Source organism: Echinops telfairi, unplaced genomic scaffold (genome assembly GCF_000313985.2).
Source record: "Echinops telfairi isolate 266 unplaced genomic scaffold, ASM31398v2 ScPeMD7_655;HRSCAF=1070, whole genome shotgun sequence".
NCBI classification, from domain to species: Eukaryota; Metazoa; Chordata; class Mammalia; order Afrosoricida; family Tenrecidae; genus Echinops; species Echinops telfairi.
This window is the reverse complement of record NW_022104553.1, coordinates 32,382,747-32,403,240: the sequence shown is the minus strand read 5'-3', so window position 1 is coordinate 32,403,240 and position 20,494 is coordinate 32,382,747. Positions and strand designations below refer to the sequence as shown.

The 20,494-nt window shown below is 54.0% G+C and overlaps 2 protein-coding genes across 3 annotated transcripts in view; one reads left to right on the top strand and one right to left on the bottom strand.

Moving 5' to 3' along the window:
- Window positions 1-8,967, bottom strand: part of PPP1R14A (protein phosphatase 1 regulatory inhibitor subunit 14A) — a 23,196-nt gene extending 14,229 nt beyond the window's left edge. Inside the window, exons 1-2 of the mRNA XM_004715847.2 lie at window positions 8,823-8,967; window positions 8,509-8,739 (exon numbers count right to left, since the gene is read on the bottom strand). Of these exons, the coding sequence (XP_004715904.1) occupies window positions 8,509-8,739; window positions 8,823-8,967 (376 nt within the window). The remainder of the gene's footprint in view (window positions 1-8,508; window positions 8,740-8,822) is intronic.
- The window catches only part of SPINT2 (serine peptidase inhibitor, Kunitz type 2), a 24,120-nt gene continuing 12,422 nt past the window's right edge, over window positions 8,797-20,494 (top strand). The window contains exon 1 of one of the 2 annotated variants that reach the window (XM_004715846.2): window positions 8,797-9,074. In XM_004715846.2, coding sequence (XP_004715903.1) covers window positions 8,966-9,074 — 109 coding nt within the window. In that variant the 5' untranslated portion in view covers window positions 8,797-8,965. Of the gene's footprint in view, window positions 9,075-9,511; window positions 9,618-20,494 lie in introns of those variants that run through there. The other variant, XM_045293007.1, reaches the window with a different exon arrangement.

Here is a 20,494-nt window from a genome sequence, read left to right as displayed (position 1 = left end):
CTCCTTATTTATTGCTAACCATGCATCATATTACTTTAGGGGGATACATCACAGCATCATGCATCACAGAGAGGGGCAATACAATTCATCCTTGAACAGGTTTGATCATTCTGGTGTCTCATACAATAAAACAGACAGTTACTATCCTGGGAGGCGTGCAAGCCCCCTGATAGCAGATAGCAACCTACGTCATAGAGAGGGGTTGTAACATAGGCAATACAAGCAATAGGAGGGGGATGACCTAGGGGTGAATGTGCAATAGCAAGAGGAGGGAATAGGGGGGCATGTGTGGCAAGATAGTAACCTAAGCTTGGTCATCTTAGAGTGGTCCCGGGCTTGCCTATGGGCACTGCTTCAAGGGAACAATGTCAGAAAGGAATGGGCCCTATTTGGGGTGAGTCAGACCTACAGTCTGGCCGCTCTAGATGGCCGATGTTGGGAAGAATAACCTCTGACCTACTTTCGCTGCCTAGTGAACAATTATTTTCAAGCTAAATCTGGCATATATTTTGGGGAGACAACTTAAGAGAAATCCTTCTGTTCCCCACAGGTTTATATAAAGCTCTTTCTCATACACACGAGTGTCTATGAATTTGTTTCTCTAGTCCACCCGGACTCACACAGTATCATTGGGTTGGCTCCAACTCATAGTGACCCTGTGTGCAACAGAGGGAAATGCTGCCCAGCCCGGTGCCATCATCCTCATCGTCACAATCGCTATTATGTTTGGGCCCCTGGTTGCAGCCCCTGCATGGATCGATCCATCTCATCGAGGGTCTCCCCTCTGCTTCTCTTGCACCCTCTGCTTTACCCAGTGTGAGGCTCTTCTCCAGGTGGCTGTGAACAAGGTCCCAGGTGGCCTGTCACTCTTTCAGCCAAAGACAGAGACCAGGTTGATTCGAGAAACTCGAAGTCAGCTTATTCTGCAAGCATGAGGCAGAAGGAAACAATGGGGTTTGCCACCTCCAAACTGCTCCGAAAGTCCAGTGAAAACTTAGCCAGTTATATGCCCCAAACTCTGTGACCTAAAAGCAGGTTTTGCAATGATTGTTGGAAACAATGATCCGTGCCTACATTTCTCCACCCCGGAAACATCATCTCCACCGTTTATCTAAATAAAGGATGCTTTGTACCTAGCCACTCCGAGTGAAAAAGATGGGGCTTTCTACTCCTGTGAAGAGGGGCAGTCCTACCCTGGATTTGAACTATCGACTTTGTGGTTTACAGCCCAACATGTACTCCACTGCACCACCTGGGGTCCTTGTTTCCCAGAAAAGAGCTTGTCACTGTAACCTGGAGAAGCAGTGCCTGCAAGCAGGAGACATCTGTCTGGGGATTGGGAAGGAGGCTTTTTTCCCAACACTCTTGACTGATATACTATTGGATCCAGAACTTGAACTGAAGGGCCGTGTGGCATGCTCAGCTTGCCTGCAAGAGACTTGATGGCAGGGAGTCTGGTTTGGGTTTGGTTAGTACCTGGCTACTTATCTTAAGGGTGTTGCATCTCCCCTTCCTGAGGAACAGCCCTGCTGATGAAGCTTAAAGGAATTTTTACGGCAAGGGTGAGGGTTGTTACATTTTGGATTTTCAACAACTAAACCTTTGTATTTCTAGTTATATTCACCCCCTCTGTCTTCTGGGGATTGTTCCCTGCTGATAACATGTCCGAAAGTCCTTGAAGCCAAGCCACACCATCCTGCTGGCTCATTCACTAGTCCCATAGGGTCCACGCTGACTGAGAGCCACCCTAGGGGACAGGGTAGCACCCATACCGGTGTGTGTCTGAGACTGGAACTGTTTACGGGAGTAGAAAGCCCCATCATCCTTCCTCAAAGGGGCTGGTGGTTTCGAACTACTGACCTTGCAGTTAGTAGCCCAATGTATAACCACTACGCCACTTGGGCTCCATCCTGCTGGTGGTCCATTAAAAACACTAAATCAATTGCACTGCTGTTGAGTCCATGCTGATTCAGAGCCACCCTCGAAGACAGGGTAGCCCTGCCCTGTGCGTGTCTGAGACTGGAACTGTTTACAGGAGTAGAAAGCCTGTCATTCTCCTGAGGAGCGGCTGGTGGGTTCCAACTGCAGACCTCCAGGATTGCAGCCCAACATAACCACTATGCCACTGTGGTAGTCACCTAATCTGGTGTCAATTTGAGAGGATTACGAGTGAAGGGGTGGAGTCTAGTCTGTCAATTGGATCATAGCCAATGAGGCTTCTGTGTGGGCATGGTCTTCTCCTGAGGATTCTGGGAAACCTGGTATTTCCTTCTTGGAGGTGGGAGACTCTCTGACACTCCCTGGGAGACATACTGTTTCCCCGAAAGTAAGACATCCCCCGAAAATAAGACCTACTTACAGTTTTGCCTCTCGCTGAAACATAAGGCATGCCCCCAGAAATAAGACCTTCCTGGAAGTAAGGCCCCAGAAGCTACCGTAACTCTGGACTTTGGACCAGAGCGGCAGGCACCGCCGCGCAGCTCACTGTTGGCCGCAGCCAGAGCAGACAGGAAGTGCGAGGTCTCTTTTAATAAAACAACAAACAATAAATGTGTACCGTATTCTTCTTTATGGAAAAATAAGATACCCCCTGAAAATAAGACCTAGCGTATCTTTGGGAGCAAAAATTAATATGACACTGTCTTATTTTCGGGGAAACAGTGTAGCAGCTGACAAGACATGGACCCGCCCTGATGCAGAGGCCCCTGCCAGCACTGAGATGTGTCCCATGCCACTGGATCCAAAGACTTTCTACCCACTGGCCTGTGATCTTCTACATTCGGCATCATTACATGTGTTTCATGAGTCAGAAGAGGACTTTATAGATTGGTATCGGACATATGGGCTAATATCGGACTTATGGACCTGATCTGGACTGGGCTGGGATGTTTTCTCAGTGTTCAGTTCCTCTTGCATATAAACGTCTCCCTTTATAAATTACCCAATTTATTAAACGAATGCATGTGTATGAATACGTATGCATGTGTATGAATGTTTCTCTAGTCTACCCAGACTAACACAGCCACCAAGGCTCCGTCGTCTACTCAATATTCTTTGCCAACATCAAAATTCACAGCCTTCCATGCTTCTCCCTTCCTCTTTACTCATTGTGCAGCTTACCCATGTTTATGAGGCAGCTGGAAAGACATGGTTTGGGTCAGGTACACCTCATGCTTCCAAGGGACATTGTTGCCCTTTAACACCGTCCGGAGGTCTTTGACAGCAGATGTGTCCACGGTAACATGGGGTTTGAGTCCCATGCTGGGTGTTGGTAGTGGATCCAAGTAACATTAAATTCTTGACGCGTTCCATCCGTCGGGAAGATGTGGGTTTTGTTTTTTCTGTAGGTTGGAATGGAATCCAGGCTGAAGGCAGGACTCTTTGTTTTGCCTTTTTTTTTTTTCAGCAACCGTTTCAGTCACGTTCATTCACACACCATACAATTCAATAGTTCAATCACATCAAGAAGAGTTGCATGATGGGGGAGAGGGTAGCGGGAGAGGGTAGCGGGGAGTGAGGAGGGAGGGGAAAAATGAGGAGCTGCTACCAAGGGCTCAAGCAGAAAGCAAATGTTTTGAGAATGATGAGGGCAACAAATGTACAAATGTGCTTGACACAATGGATGGATGTGTGGATTGTGATGAGCTGTACGAACTCCCAATAAAATGATTTTTTAAAAAAAGTTGCATGATCATCACCACCATCGGTTTGAGAACATTTTCTACATTTCTATACTCATCGTTAGTAGTTCCCATTTGCCCCTCACCTCCTCCACCATCCCCCAAGGCCCATGCATCCAGCTACTGTCTCTATGGGCTTATCTCTCCTGGATCTCATATACAGTGAACCCTCGCCACTTCGCGCTTCGACTTCCGCGGCTTCACTCTATCGCGGTTTTTGCGTCACAGCGCATGCTCTGTCATGACTGCCACTGATTGGCTCATACTGTACATGCTTGATGCCATAAGTAATATAATAAATAATAAATGATAATTATAACGCCCAAAATGTTTTACTGTATTTTCCCTTTTTCGTTTAATAAATTGGGTAATACGAGTGTAATGGTGACTAAAGGGTGTTTTAAGGAATCCTACTTCGCGGAATTTCATTGATCACGGTAGGGTCTAGAACCGATGAACCGCGATAAACGAGGGTTCACTGTACAGAAAAACATTAAAAACAAAATGAACAACAACAAAGTCAAACGGATAAAAACCTCCTCGACGGAAAGACAGCCAAAGAGACTAAACACAGGAACAAAGAGGCCCACAGCCCTTGAACTTCATCTGCAAGTGCTCCCAGCTGGCTTAGCTTTAGCAAGCAAGGTGGTGTCATTTGCATATTGAAAAGTCGTTGGTGATTCGATCCTTTCTCCAGTCCTGATTCCATCTTCGTCTTCGTCGGAGAGAGGGATGCCAAAAAAAAATGTTTGGGGGTAAAATCCCATCATCATCTCATTCCAGTTATCCAAAAAATCTGCAAGACTTTGGCAAGAACAAAAAGACAACTCAGTCACAAACTAAGTCCAGGACTCAAGTAGCTACTTCACCAAAGACAAGATTCAAATGGACACCACATCTGTGGAAAAGCCTGTGAGGCTTCCTAATGTTTTAGGTACAAAAGTGACCCCAAACTCAAATATGATCTGAGCACAATATACATTGTCTTTATTTTTTAAATCATTTTATTAGGGGCTCCTACAACTCTTATCACAATCCATACATCCATCCATTGTGTAAAGCACATTTGTACATTCATTGCCCTCATCATTCTCAAAACATTTGCTCTCCACATAAGCCCCTGGCATCAGCCCCTCATTTCCACCCCCTGCTTCCCCACTCTCCCCTCCCTCATGAACCCTTGATAATTTATAAATTACTATTATTTGTCATATCTTGCACTGTCCAAATTCTCCCTTCACCCACTTTTCTGTTGTCCGTCCCCCAGGGAGGAGGTGATTATATGTAGACCCTTGTCATCGGTTCCCCCTTCCCACCCCACCCTCCCGGTATGGACACTCTCACCACTGGTCCTGAAGGGGTCATCCGCTCTGGATTCCCTGTGTTTCCAGTTCCTATCTGTACCAGTGTCCATCCTCTGTTCTAGCCAGATTTGTAATCATGATAGTGGGGGGGGGGGGCACATTTAGGAACTAGAGGAAAGTTGCGTGTGCTATTGTTTACATTAAGTCTTAAAGGGGACAAAGCTGAGAGGGATCATCGCACCAACACGAGGTCATAATGGTGTCCAGAGACAGAGCTTCCGAAAGGGGCAGAGGAAACTGTCACAAAAGCAAGACTGGTGGCACATCAAGACGTCACAGTTCCAGGTGGGACTACAGAATCAGGAACAGGACCGTGACTGGGACATGGCCCTCATATTCGACAGAAGCTTACAAGATTAGTCCGGGGCCTTCCGACCAAGGCAGTCAGGACATGACTCTTGGTGATTTCCCACTCCCACCCCCACCCCCCAGGGGTGGACACACCCAGGCAAGTTGGGAAGAGAGAAGGTCTGATGTTCCCTGGGCGGGCTGGAGAGTGGGGGAAGGTCATTTGCTTTCCAAGGCAGTCTGCTGAGAGCCCGCTTCCCCACATCCCTGGGTAATGATCAGAAAGAATTCAGTGGAGGCTGAAAACCCACAGGGGACGTCTGCTAATGGATTTGGGGCTTTCACTGTCATCCATAGCCTTCTGCAAATGGGGTGCTCAGAATTGAAACTCTAATCCACCAGCCTTGAGTATTCCGCTCTTGTAAGGTCTAGCCATCACCTATGAGATCAAAGTGGCCACAGCAACTGAAATAGTTAGTTAGAAAACTTGGTGGGGGTGGGGCGGGGTGTGTGCGTCCCTTAATGGGGGTGGTGTGAGCGAGTACAAGTCGGTGAATGGAGTCTGTCGCTGGATCGTGCGGGTGGAAATTGCTGGTGTATGTTCTGCTGTACATTCTCGACCACAAAAATAACACTACAGTCCACCCCAGTGTTAAATCCATGTGCTACTTCCACACTGCTCCTGCGGTTATGAAGCCACCACCCCCCACCCCCTCAGAGCGGACCCTTGGCTTTGTGGTCCCATGGGTCTTGCACAGAGAATGAGCTCCAGGAGTAAGCTCAGAGAACGGCTGGCTCGGGGTGCGGTGCGTGCCATGGGTGAGCAGCCAGGGCCTCATCTCTCACAGATCTGTCCATCTTCATGGGCACCTGTTGCCACGGAGCCGATGTCAATGCATGCCAACCCGATAGGGCAAGGGAGAGCTGCCCCTGTGGGCTTCTGAAACGCTACAACTCTGTGGGGGAAGCTGGTGGATTTGAACCACCGATCTTTGAGTTCACTTCCCAACCCACGATGCTTCCAGGACTCTGGTAGACAAAACAAACCCCCTGCCACTCGAGTTAATACTGAGTCACGGCCCCCTGCGAGTTGGGCAGCTAGCTGCAAGGTTGGCAGGCTGCTGGACACCACCAGGCGCTCTGTGGGAGAAAGATGGGCCTTTTGGCTCTATAAAGGGTTAAAGTCTTGGAAACACAGGGCCAGTTCTGCCCTGTCCTAAAGGGTCGCTCTGTTAGGTAGGCAGAGGCTGGAAGAGAGATAAGAAGTGTTGATGACAGGAGTCTGGGAGAAATTATCACACAAAGTAGAGGTGGAGACACTTCCCCCACGCCATACCTCCCCAGCACAAAAGAAGGGAAGGACAGATAAGATGCATTTCCTTATGAATGGAATAGACCAGAGATAGTGGACGCTGGGTGGAGAAAGATAAGTTATTCACCCTGCCCCGTCCAATGACAAGGACACAGCAAGAAGTCTGGAGCGCTGGGAGGCAGGGGCCCTGAAAGAGGAGGGACACTACAGAGGACCAGCCAATAGTAGAAAACCGGCCTTCAAGTCAGCCGATGGGGGTAGGTCCGCCATTAGCCAACTACAGGTTCAGTCTTTTAGACTAGCTCTTTGGACTTCTTTTCCAAACAAAGTCTTCCCTTCCATAAACTCACTCTTTCTGTTCAAACCTTTCCTCTGACTGTGGTCTGAATTTTGTCTTTCGCCTGAAATCCTCCTTGTGAGCGGGACAAGAGCCGAGGAGTAGAGAGGCTTGGAAACCTGAATCCCCTGCTCATCCGAGATCTGGTGTTTTGCGGTCAAGCCAGGAGGCTCGGGTGTTGGGAGACCTAAGGCGCACAGTGAGAGTCCCCATCCCGAATCACAGGAGAAAACAGAGAGGTGGTTTAAGGTCAATGCCGTTCTGGTAAGCCAGTGAACAGTGCTCATTATATGATGGGGTCAGGGGGTGGAGAAATCAAATCAAATCAATGCTCACTCATAGGGACCTAGAGGACACAGTAAAACTGCTCCCGTGGGAGCAGTTTCTGGAACTGGATCTCAGAGAGAGCCTGGTCTTTCTTCCCCAGAGTGGCTAGTGCTTTGGAACTCTTGACCTTGGGGTTAGCCTAGCCACTGTGTAACCAGGGTTCCCCTCATCACAGGACCCAAACCAAAGCAAACTCAGGCCACTTGAGTCAATGCTGACTCAGAGCAAACCCCTGTGGGTTTCCAAGACGACCCGTGACTGTTTACAGGAGTAGAAAGCCCCATCTTTCTCCCCAGTAGCTAGCTGCTTGACTTCAAACTGCCGCCCATGTGATCGGAATCGAATCACAGCCCAACACTTAACCACTGCACCACCAGGAAGGAGGCTCAACACTGGGGAGTGGCCCTGGATTCTGAAAGATGCCCAAGTTGTTCCTGCCTCGGGGCTTTACGCATGCTGCTTCTAACCTTCCAACCTTTCTTCCTCAACTCTTCTCAGGAGTCAGAATCTACCCCACGTCCCCAAGAAGCCCTCTCCCCCATCACCTCCCATCCCTCCGGTCGGATGGTCTGGGCTCTTTTCCATCCTAGCATCCAGTTCATTTCCTTCATGGCTCTGTTTTCTGACAGGACCCCTGGTGACTCAGGGAGCTGCACGCTGCAAGGTCAGCCGTTCGAAACCAAGGGAGAAAGATTAGGTGGTTCTAACTCCAGGAGAGTTAGGTCTCAGAAGCCCACAGGGCAGTTCTCCGCGTCCTTATACAGTCCCTGTGAGTCGGCATCGACCGGATGACAGCGCTTTTTGTTTGTGTATGAGTCGGAATAGCGCAGGGTTTGGGGTCACCTCCTCGCAAAGACCTCCCTGGCTCTCTCTGAGGCTGAAACTGTCGGGGCTCTCAGCCAGCCCTGGTGGTCCTTCCCACGGGAGCCCTGGGCACTCTGCCTGGACGCTTGTCCGCACTACTGTGATACAGTCTGGAGTCGTCACGGGGAGTGGGGGGGGCGGCCCGGTGAAAAACTGGGATGCTGCTGACATTAGGAAGACAGAGGAGGGGCGGGCGGACGCCCCCAAATTCCCAGGAAGAGCGAATCTGGCGTCGCCCCCCCATCCCCTGCCCTCCCCGGAGGCAAGGCTGCGCGCCGACAGCACAGGAAGAGCCCAGTCCGAGCCAGGGCGGCTGGCGGAAGAGCCCTGGCCCACCCCCGGGCCCCGGCCTGGCCCGGCCCACGCCGCGCAGGCTGGCAGGGGCGGGGCCCAGGTGCGCCGAGGGCGGGGTCGCGGCCGCACAGGTGCCTGCCCTCTGCGCCTGCGCGCTCCCGCCCCCGTCGCCAGGTACGTCCCGCCCCCTCCTCGGTTGGCCGCCGTTGTATCCGTTTCCAGGCGTCCGCCATTGGCTTTGGCACCCGTCGCGCGTCCGGACGCGGGGCCGAGCTGCGGGGTCGCGGGGGGCGAGGGGGCGGGTGAGGAGCGGGCGGAAGCACCGCGCCAGCGCGGGGAGCGGCCAGCCTACCCACCGAAGGTTCGAGAAAGGGGCAGCCCGGCAGCTGCCAGGGCGGCTCCCCGGGGACCCTCGGTGTCCCCAGCGCCTGGACTGCGCGTGCGCGGCCGGGGTCTCCGCACCTGATCGCGACACCGCAGCCGCCGGCAGCTGGCGGACATGGCGCAGCCGCGTGTGCCCGGGCGGGCCGGCGCGCTCCTGGCCCTGCTGGGCTCGCTGCTCCTCGCCGGGGCGGCGGCGGCGGCCGACGGAGACCGAAGCATCCACGGTGAGCGCCCGGCAGGCCCCGGGAGGGGTGGGCGGGGGAGAGACTCGGGCCTCGGGGACTGGCCGGGGGGTGGGGGTGGGGTCTGAGCCGGGGAGAAATGGGGGCAATTTGGTGACTGACGTTCAGGGGTGTGGTGGAGACTCAACCCCACACCTGGCGATTAAACTCGGAGAGGTTTGGCAGGCGAGCCGCAGAGCTAGGGAAGTCTTCCCTGGGGTGGGGCAGGCGGCTGGGGGCGCGCGGGGGCGGGGGCGGCGGGTGGTGACCTAGGAGGGGCGCCCGCAAGTGGGCTAGACCGAAGAGCAGCCTCTTGCTGGCCGAGCGAAGTTCCGTGGCCAAGCCAGGCCCGGGAAGCGGAACTACGTGGCCGTGGTCGAGGGCCCCACAGAGGCCCTTGGCGCCGCAGGAAGAGAGCCGACACTCGCACTTGTGGGTGGCGGGTGTCGGCCTCCGCAGTCAGGTACCCCAAGATGCCCGCGCCCAGGGATCCAAAAGGAGGAAAAAGCAAAAGAAGTAAAAGTGGAGCGGAGAAAACCCTGCCAGGTGCGCAGGTGGAGGGCGCTCTACCTGCCCTAAGAGCTGTTGGGTGGAAAAGCTGGCGTTTGACCCTTTTGGACCGGGCCATCGAGGCGGTGGGTGGGCAGGTGGACCAGACTGGTTTACCGTAAACCTCTACCTTCTAGGGCCACTTGAGCTTAAAGGGTCTTTTTGGACCAGTGTTAAAACTCTCCCTGCTGCAGAGCAGCTCACGTGACTGGGAAGAGAGCTCTCGATGGAAGACCCTCCTCATTTCACAGGGCTTCCTGAGTGGACCCCCTGCTCTGTGTGCCTGTGGGGGCCCAGGTGGGTCAGACCAGCAGGCCTCTGCCCACAGAGTTTTATGCAAGCAAGCGGGGAGAGTAAACAGCTAAATATAGAGCGCTTCCCACAATATCAAATTACTAAGAAGGTGCAGCACAAGAACCCAGTGATGTAAGAAAGTGATTGGGGCGGGGTCTCTTTTTTCAGCTCAGCTGGTTAGGGGAGGTCTTAGACAGAGGCGATATCTGATCCCTGCTGTGAAGAACGAGGCCGCAGCCACCCAACGATGTTGGCACCCAGTGGGTGTCAGGTTGGAGGCTGTGGGCAGTGGCTGCTAGCAGCTGCCATCAGATGAGGTGACCCTGCATGTTAGCATAGACCTGTGCCATTCACATGTGACCTTAACCTTTACTTACAAAAAGATTTGTGGTTGTATATTGGTTAACTCTTGACTGACATCGGGTTATATTCCTTTCTCTGTTCATCTTTGTGAGCAGAATACATCTTCTATTTGTGCCTTAGCCGTCATTATCGCTGCCTTTAATTATTGACCTCTGTATCAACCCGCCACGGAATGCCTGCAGGGAGAGCCCTGGGAGCCATACCATTGATAGATAAGATGAATGGAAAAACCCTACAGAAGCCCTGGCCGTCATGACTGTGGCTTGCCAGTGCCACCGTGTAGGCCCTGTGTACGCTGCCTGTGTAAGCCCTGCTGCCAGGCCGATTTTGGGGTTTGAACCGCCAACTTTGGGGTTAGCGGCTACTTGTGTCTCCCAGGTTCCTTCTAGTGGGAGAATCAGGACAGAAAGGAACTTGGTGTGTTCAAGGGAAAAGCGTGGTGTGCCTGGAGTGGTGGGGGGGGTGGGACAAAGCAGGCAGGGCCCGCTGGTGTGTTCCGCAGCTACACCGGTGGGGGGAGGGTACAGGCGGTGGCAGGAAATAAGAAATAAGCTCATGTGCATTAGATCATGGAGAGGGCCCCAGTTCTGGGGTGCAGGGCAGTGGCCAATTGCCATTTTAACCAGAATCTGCCAGCCCTTCTGGACTGGGGTGATTTTATTCATTGTGGCAGGCTGACGGGCTGTACACCTTGAACTTCTTTATGTTAGTTAGTCCTTGAAACCATGGGGCGGGGCGGGGAGGGGGTGGTGCGGTGGTGGTAGTGGTGGTGGTGAAGGTGAAGTCACCCGTGGTGCTTGGAGTCACCCGGCAGATAGTAGGGAATGAGGCCCGGTGTGACCCAGACCTGTGCTTGTCCAGCTCCGGGGGCTGTCCGGGTGAGAATGGTGTGGGAAGAGGACTGGAGTAGAGAGAAGTGTAGCCCACACCAAACTCACCACCATAGAGTCTGTGACGACTCATGGTGCCCTGTAGGGCAGAATGGAACTGACCCTGTGTCCCTTCACAGGACAGCCAGCCTTGTCGTTCTCCCTCTGAGCGGCTGGTAGGTTCGAACTGCTGACCTTGTGGTTAGCAGCCCAACTTGCAACCCACTGTGACACAGAGCTCCTGGAGAGGCTGAAATAGTTGGATGATAAGGGAGAGGTTGAGCCAGTTGGTTGTGGGAAGCCCTGCGGGAGGCGAGGGAGCCTCCAGTAAGCACCTGGTGAAAGGGCCAGAGGGTTGTTGGAGCCAATCAGCTAGACCCAGCGGAGGTGAGAGGCCGAATGCAGTTCATGGACGAGGTCAAGATGTGACTGGGGAAGGAAGGAAAGACAAAGTCACTCGGGGCTCCCAGAGAGGTGGGGTCAGGGAAGGATCATCTACCCGGAATGGAGATCAGGACGCTTAGAAAGCTGGAGTAGCTGTGAGCGGGTGGACAGGCACCAGGTCCGTAGCTGGAGGCCTGGGCTCAGGCTGTGAGGCACCTGGTCCACTGAGACTCACCCCATAGGGCTTCTGGAGGAACCAGTGCCTCATGGGAGGGCCACCTTCTGAAGAGCAGGGGACAGGCATGGCCGTGGTGTTTTGCTGGTGTTGGGTTGGGTAGTTTTATATTCTCAAGAGCAAAGACGCTACCTGGTCCTGGAATGATCACAATGACCTGCTTTCAACTAACAGAACTCTCTCTGGAGAGAACAGAGCCTCTGAGTTCCTCGGAGAGTGGGCCTGTGGGAAAGGCTAGTTCCAGCAGCCAGGAACCTCCTGGCCAGCCGTGCGCATCACGGCTGCCCTGAGTGGCCACTTGGCTTGCGGCCCATGGCTGCTGGCTCTGGGTAATTTCCACTGAACACAAGGGCAGCAAGCTGTGTTCCTGGGGCTCCTCCCTCCTTTTCAATTTCCCTTAAACTCCTGGGGTGATGGCAGTCTCCCCAGAACTTGGACATTGGTGCTGTCTGCCGTAGAGTTGATTCTGCCTCAGGGAACCCGAGGGTACCAGAAAGCAGCACGGCCCACCCGCAGCCTCCTCACAGCCGTCCCTGCGCTTGAGCCTCAGCCTCAGGAGGGTTTCCCCTCACCCCCAGCAGCCTCAGGGACCGGTTTCTCCTGACATGTCCTCCCTTCTAAGGAACATCCTGGGTGTATTTCTTCCAATATAGCTTCCACGTCAGCTGGGTTCTTCGGGCAGCCCACGGCACATTTAAGGTTCTTTTGCCAACACCAAAAGTAAAGGCCTGGGTTCCCCGTGGGCCTTCCTCATCCATTTCCAGTTGCCTGCGCATTTGAGGAGATTGGAAGGACCCAGGCTTGGGTCAGCTAGAGGGGTGCCTCCACCTTTAGAGTAGCACGAACTCGGAGCGAGCGTGGTATGAGTTGCCGCCTTCCTTTCCATCCGTGCTCAGCCCCGTGGGCGATTGTGAATGGATGGGCCGAGAGGAGGAGGTGCCGGCAGAGCTGGGGTGCAGCTGGTGGAGGGCGTCAGCCGGGGCTCTTCAGACCAGGTGCCACTAAGGGTTTCCAAGGCTGAACATCTTCACAGCCTCGTCCTTCTCCCTCGCAGTGACTGCTGGACTTGAACCACCCAACTTACTGACGGCACCCCAGGGTTCGGTGAGGTTCTCCCAAACAGCCTCTCTCAGCATTCCTGTCCTTCACAAAAGAGGCGCTGGTAAAAAGTTAATATTCGAACAAAAAATCTTACCATAGTGAATGATGGGGGGAGTGCGGAGTGGAGACCCAAAGCCCATGAGTAGGCCACTGGAGATCCCCTTGCAGAGGGGTCTCGGGGAAGAGACGAGCCAGTCAGGGGGTGATGTAGCAACGATGAGAAATACAACTTTCCTCTAGTTCCTAAATGTTTCTTCCCCGCTCCCACTACCATGACTCGAATTCTACCTTTCAAGTCTGGCTAGACCAGAGGATGTACACTGGTACAGATAGGAACTGAAAATACAGGGAATCCAGGATGGATGAGCCATACAGGACCAGTGGTGTGAGTGGCGTAACAGGGAGGGTAAAGGGAGAGTGGGTAGGAAAGAAGGAACCGATTACAAGGAACTATATGTGACCTCCTCCCTGGGGGACGGACAACCGAAAAGTGGGTGAAGGGAGACGTCGGACAGGGCAAGATATGACAAAATACCCATTTATAAACTATCAAGGGCTCATGAGGGAGGGGGGAGCTGGGAGGGAGGGGAAAAATGAGGACCTAATGCGGGGGGTTTAAGTGGAGAGGAAATGTTTTGAGAATGATGTACAAATGCGCTTTACACAATTGATGTGTGTATGGATTGCGATAACAGTTGTATGAGCCCCTAATGTTTTAAAAATATATATATATCAAGGGCTCATGAGGGAGGGGGGAGCTGGGAGGGAGGGGAAAAATGAGGACCTAATGCGGGGGGTTTAAGTGGAGAGAAAATGTTTTGAGAATGATGAAGGCAATGAATATAAAAATGCGCTTTACACAATTGATGTGTGTATGGATTGTGATAAGAGTTGTATGAGCCCCTAATAAAATGATTTAAAAAATTAAAATAAAAGGGAAAAAAGTTAATATTCATTATTTTAATTTTTAAAAGAGGTGCTGGTTAGGCTTTGAGGCAAGGCATCTGGTTGCAGACTACTTGGGGACCTTTCATCTTATTTATTCAGCAACTACTTGTCAAACAGCATGGAGCCCTGGGGCCCAGTGGGCTACAAGCTGGACTCCTAAGCGCAAGGCCAAGAGTGCGAAAAGACGGGGCTTCTACTCTGTTACACTGTAACACCGAGTGGGCCTCTACTCTGTTACACTGTAACACCGAGTGGGCCTCTATTCTGTTACACTGTAACACCGAGTGGGCCTCTACTCTGTTACACTGTAACACCGAGTGGGCCTCTACTCTGTTACACTGTAACACCGAGTGGGCCTCTATTCTGTTACACTGTAACACCGAGTGGGCCTCTACTCTGTTACACTGTAACACCGAGTTACAGTCTGGGGAATCCTGTCCTGTAGGGTCTTAGGAGTCAAATACACTGTGGCATTAAAGTGGGGGGGCGGGGGCACACACACACACACACACACACACTTAAAGGCGCCCTGAGGCAGTGAGTAAGCATGAAGCTGCTCCCCAAAGCTCTTCAGTTCAAACCCACCGACCGCTCTGATTACACCAGCCTGTTCAAGACCACAGCCTTGAACACCCTGCGAGGCAGTTCTACTCTCAGACAGGCCGCTGTGAGTCAGAATCATCCGGGCAACGGGCCTTGTTTTTCTTCTTGACCAAGAGCCAGGCGCCCTGGAAGGCACTGGAAGTAGGACAGGGGCCAGCACAGGCCTGGCCCCCCACAGGTGGGCCCTGGGGGAGAGGAAAACACTGCAGTGAGCAAGAAGGACAAACACGGGGCGGCTGGTGGCGGGTGCTGTGGGAGCAGGTTGAGGCTCGGGTGGGGGCAGTCCCTGAAGACCGCTGGTCCACAGGCTGAGCGGGAGGGCAGCCCCTCTCTGCCAGAAACGTCCCATTGCACTGCTGGGCCCAGCCTGTGAGGGAGAGGGGGCCTGCTCTCCTCTCTCACCGCCCCGCCCTCCTCGGTTTACTTGTCTCCAGGGTTCTTTGTGAAGTTCTCTCAGCCAGCCTTAAGGCAAGCCGCCAGGTGTCTGGCCTCTGTCCGAGCCTGTGTGCCAAGACCAGGGAGGCCAAGTTCGGGATAAAGGTCAGGGGAGAGGAGAGCCCTGCAGGCAGGGGATCCCCCCCACACATACACACACCCCCCTAGCCTTGGGCCCAGGTCACATGACTGAGCAGACTGCACAGGTGACTCGAAGCGTTGAGTGAGGCTCAGGAAGGTGGGGCTTCAGTCACTGGTATCTTATCATCGCGGGAGGCCATTTTGGAAACGTTGACGAGAAGAAATCACGACTTGTGTTGTTTTACACACAAATCCTCAAGGCAGACCTCACAGTGACTTGATCCTGGCCCACAGCTTCAGCAGCCTCTGATCTGGGGGGGTGTCTCTGAGCTCACATGTGGGCGGAGGGGTGGTGTCTCTGTGCTTGTACCCAGGGGTCTCTGCTTTTACCGAGGCCCAGGGGGTTGCTATTTAGAGTTCAGGGGTGTTCTCAGTGAGTTCATATTGGGTGGTTGGGAGAGGAGAGGAAGGGACAAAGATACTAGGTGGTTTGTGGCCTTTCAAATAGAAAAGATAAAGTATGTCTGAGGTGTTAGAATTTCATGGGAGAGACGGTTAGGTGGAGGGGAAAATCTAAAAGGGTTCTGAAGGGTGGGTGGACAGCACAGGGTGGGAGGGGTCTTGAGAAACACAGCTCTAGGGAGAGGGCCTCTTGACCCATCTCTAAGTAGCCACCAGTCAGAAAGCTGAAGCACCGGAATGTGAGTTAACAGCAGGCCTTTGAAATGGCTTGTCTTCCTGCAGTTGACTCAGATGGAGGGGAGGGGAGGGGAGGGGAGGCCTGCTTCAGGGAGGAATGGGGAGTGACAGAGGGCAGGAGAGGTGGTTGGGCTTTGTGCAGGTAGTTGGGGAAATCTAAACACCAGGACTGAATATTTTTCCGTCCCCAAAGGCCTGGGTTTCATGGGCCTGATCATTTACGTTGGATTGGTCATTGTTAGTGTTCTTTTCGCATAAACACCTGGACATGGCCTCAAAGCAGCTAATTTATTTGCCCTCACAATGACGGCTTCCAGACACCCAAACCTAGAGGAGCGGAGCAGGAGGGAGCTTTCTGGACAGAGCACTCCTACCTGTCTCTCCAAACCCCAAACGTGGGGCCAGCGAGCAGATTCTGACTCAGGGTAACCCTGCAGGCCAGAGTCACGCCGCCCCAGAGAGCTCCCAGGGCTGGCCTCGGTCCAGACGCAGCCTGCCAACTTCCTCGGTGGGGTGTTGAGCAGCAGGCGCTTAACCACCGCACTACCAGGGCACCTCGGAACTCGGCCAGCTAAGCCCAGAGAGGTCTATTTGTAGATGGCCCTGGGTTACGATCGCTGCTTTGTTGCAATAGAATTAAACCCACCTTCCGTCTCTCCCTGGGGGGATCTGAGGGTGTTGGGGTAGGCAGCGCACTGCTAACACAACGGGCTGAGCTTCAAACCCAGCCTTCCACCCCTGTTCTGGCAGGAGTACCGTCTGAGAAACCCCGTGCAGGGTCCCCGGAGTTGGGATCCTCTCCATGCAGCGAGCGAGTGGGCTTGTGGTGTTTGTTTGTTTGTTTGTTTGTTTGTTTTGGGGGGGGTCAGGTTTAGTAGCAGTTGTAAGAGTCTCATTTCCTGGAGAGAGAGCTAGTCTGAACCTGAGTCTGAACTAGCCCCGCTTCCTGTTTGCCGCGGCTCCCGCCCACAGGCCCCCTCTGCGTACTTCCGCCTCCAGATAGTGTTTCGGCAGACTTTGAACCGTGTGCCCGTCAGCTATGGTGTGACCAGTGGACAAGGAGCCCTGCCACTTCTGAGGTGGCCTCGCTGCCGTGGACGGAACCAGCCCAGCGATTGCCTCGGAAGGCGTGCTTTGGCGGCCCTTGTTTTCAGGATCAGATGGAGAAATCCAGGGGCTTGCCCGGTTTTGATTCGCTCCATAAAGCCTGCGTTCGCTTTGATCTTACTGGAGTCTCTGATGGAAAGACGCACCCTTGGAGTGAGCGGCCTTTGTGTGGTGCTTTGGCACCCATTGGACGGAAGCTCGCTGCGGCCCAGACACTCAAGCACAGTTGAACATTGAACCGTGGGGATCCACCGGTGAGATGCTTGTGTGTCGGTGGTCGTTTCCGGGACGGCCGCCGGTTTCTTCCCTCATTGGGGCTGATGAGCTTCCTCCTCCTGGATCAGCTCTGAGGTCTTCCTGACCGTCCTTCAAGTTCATGATCCAACGGAGAGCAGTTGTTGGGCACTCACTCCCGCCTGCGTGAACTGGGGCCCCAGTGGTCATACTTAAAAAACAAACAACTCGTTCTTAGGAATTAAGTGGCAGTTTACGTAACAGCTCATCATTTTTTAATTCAACAACGTAACCAGTCCTCGGTGGCTTGCCGGGCCCCTCTCCCTCCCCTCACCCCACCCCCTTCTCTGTGTCCCCATCTCAGGTGAACCTCCCAGGATCACAGGTTAACGAACACCTCTCTCCCCGCTGATGTATCGCTTCCTCTTCCTTCCCTTCTCTCCACGCCCTCAAAACAGTGCCACAATGCCGGCGCACACTCATCAACCATCAAAGCCTGCTTCTTGGTTCTGAAAACCTTTTGAAGTTTTCAGAACAGTGGTCTCATACAGTATCTGTCCTTTGGTGATTGGGCACCTTCCCTCACGACAATGCCCCCCAATCCACCCATGCCACACGGGGCTTACAGTTCCACGATGCGCATGCCTCCGTTTGTTCAGCGTGCCCTCCCACGATATTTGCATCATCTTGCTCCTGTGCGGGGTGCTGCGTGGGTCAAGGTGGGCCGGCAGCTGGCGTCCGTGCCCGCTCCTGTGCTCTGTAGGCTGTGCCACGTGGTACTTCCATTCGCCCTTGGCTACGCGGTTCCCCGGCCCACAGCAGGGTAGGGGGTGCAGCCTCCAGCCTGTGTGCTTCTGCCGATCTGCACATTGCTGCCCATCGGGGAGGGGGTGGCAGCTCCTCGGTGCCTGACTCGCGTGACCATGAGCATTTCTTCATGGTTTGTTGGCAGCCCCAATGTCTTTGAGCAGAAAGCCTCCTCCTTCTCCCACAGACCGGCTGGTGGATGTGAACTGCCAACCTTGCCGTTGGGGCCCCACTGTGCCACCAGGGCTCCTTGCTTCCGGGAGCCTGTCTCCGTCACCTCAGGAGGACTTTTCCCAACCCTTGACAGGATGCTTCGGGGACTTGAGGGCGGTGTGAGCATGCTCGGCTGGCATGGCGGAGACGGGGGTTGATTACCCCCGCAAGGCACTTCAAGCCCAGCCGCCCCATCTGTGAGCGGCACTGGGCAGGTTTCAGAGCACTTTCTCGAGAGGATGGGCTAGGAAGAAAGGCCCACTGACCTACTTCCAAAATATCAGCCAGGGCAACCCTGTGTCCCGACGATGCAGTGGCAGCCGCCCCAGAACAGAAGCCTGTCTCCAGCCTCCACTGAGCGTAGTCATGCCTTCCAGCTGTTTGCTACTACCCCCAGCCCGTCACCTGAGCCTCCAAGAGCCTTCACTGTAGACACGTCAAACCTCGAGAGACTGACTTTAAAAAAACAGTTGTTGAGTCCCTCCCGTGGCTCCTGATGGACGCCATGACCCACGGGGCGCTGGTGGAGTGGACGTGACCGCCAGGCAGTAATCAGGGCTGTCATTCTCCCGGGATCAGATCAGGCCTTTCCTCCTGCAGAGTCTCTGGATGGGCTCAAACCACCAGCCTTTCTGTTCTCAGCCAGCCGCACACTCCCCCTACCCAGTTAGCCAGCCTGCACCTGAAGAACACGGGGCTGCTGCGTGTCTGCTGCATGTCTCCTGCTCCCTGGTCCTTGCCGGGGCGGTTTCGAGGGGTGTGTTGTCCGTGCAACACCCCACACACACACACCTGGCCCGAACGCTCTGTCTGTGTGCAGCTCCCTTGGCCAGAGCCTTCAGTTGACTCCTGGGCACCGCATGTGCCTACCGAGCCCTCGGGTTTAGTGTCTGATTATAATCTCCCGTTTCCCCCACTGACCAAGTGAGTCTTGTGGCCCCAGTTGAACGGCAAGACCCCAGAGGGCGAGGCCCACGCCTGCCGTGCCGTGGCGTGGCGTGCATGCCTTCTCTACCGCAAGTCGCAGGACAACGATGACGGCTGTCCCTTCACGCTCCAGAGTGTCACGTGACCTCCCTGCTTGGGCCTGTCCATCACACAAACTTGTGTTGTCCAAGATGGTTTAGGACATTCCGTTTTCCCTGTTGGGGTTTTAAAAATCATTTTATCGGGGTCTCTTACAGCTCTTCTAACATTCTGTACATTAATTGTATCGAGCATATTTGTACCTATGTTCCCACCATCATTTTCAAAACATTTTCTACTTGAGCCCTTGGTATCAGCTCCTCTTTTTTACCCCTCCCTCCCTCGTGAATATCTTACACTGTCCGTTGTCTCCTTTCATCCATCTTTCTGTTATTCGTCCCCTGGGGGGGGGGGGTGGCGGCGGCTATATATCCAACCTTGTGATGGCTTCCTCCTTTCTCCCCCTGCCCCTCCCTGTTGGGTCTTTTGAACCTGCGGTCTGTGGTTTGGGTTACAGAGAAAACACGCCCCCACAGGTTCAGGTCGCAGGGCTGCTCTGTGCCCCCACCACAGAGCAGTGGGAGTGGGCAAGCGCTGCCCTGTACCCTGGCGTGGTGGGGCTTAAAGGCCCGTGAGCTGTCTAGTGGAAAGTGACCCGCAGGGGTGAGCTCCCTCCCAGGTCTGAGGGAGTCTGGGGTCCGTCAGCCTGTCAGACGGGTTGCTCTGTTCTGGGTTTTGATGTTTAATCCAGCTCTGTGCTTGACTCCCACTTATTCAGGGCCTTCCCTGGTGCGTCGGGCCGGGGGGGCCGGGTCCCATCCAGTTCTGGAGCTGGAGGGCCCTCACACCGCTTGCCTCCTGAGTCTTGCTCCCTCTCTGCTCCGGCCGGGGAGAGACCGACGGTTGTCTCTCGGGTGACGGCTTGCTTTAAAGATACCCGTCTGCAGCTGCTCACCAACGCGGCCCGGGGGGCTCTCTCATTTCTCTGTTCTTTTAAATGAAAAGTTTAATCAAAGAAAAAGAATCAAATCCTCTACCCAGGCCTTACAAATAAGAAAAGAAATACACAAATAAGACGGGGAATTCTTTGTGTGTGTCCTAAAAGCTACAGCTGAAGAGGGACCAGCTGGATCCCAAAGCCCCCCACTCCTCCACCTCCCCTGCGCCCTCTCCCTAACAGCAGCGCCTCAGACACGGTCCCCGGTGAAAACCTTTAAAAGGGGCTCATGCTGCTACAAACCCTTCTTTGCCCCCCGTCCCAGGCAGTTTTCCATGTCAGCCAGGTACACCTGAGCCTGTCTGGAGCAGTGGTTGAGCAGCCCCTGGTGAAACGTGGTTCCTTGGCACTCGGTGGCCCTGGGACACCAGGGTGTGTGTGTGTGTGTGTGTGTGTGTGTGGCGGTGGTCCCCCGCATCCCTGGGCTTTGGAGCGTGTGAGTTTTGCCGGCCCCTCAGCTGGCTCGGCTTTCTGGCCCTGGCAAGCCCACTTCCCCGGGGGAACGCTGTGTCCCAGCCGTCCATACATGGCTGGGGGG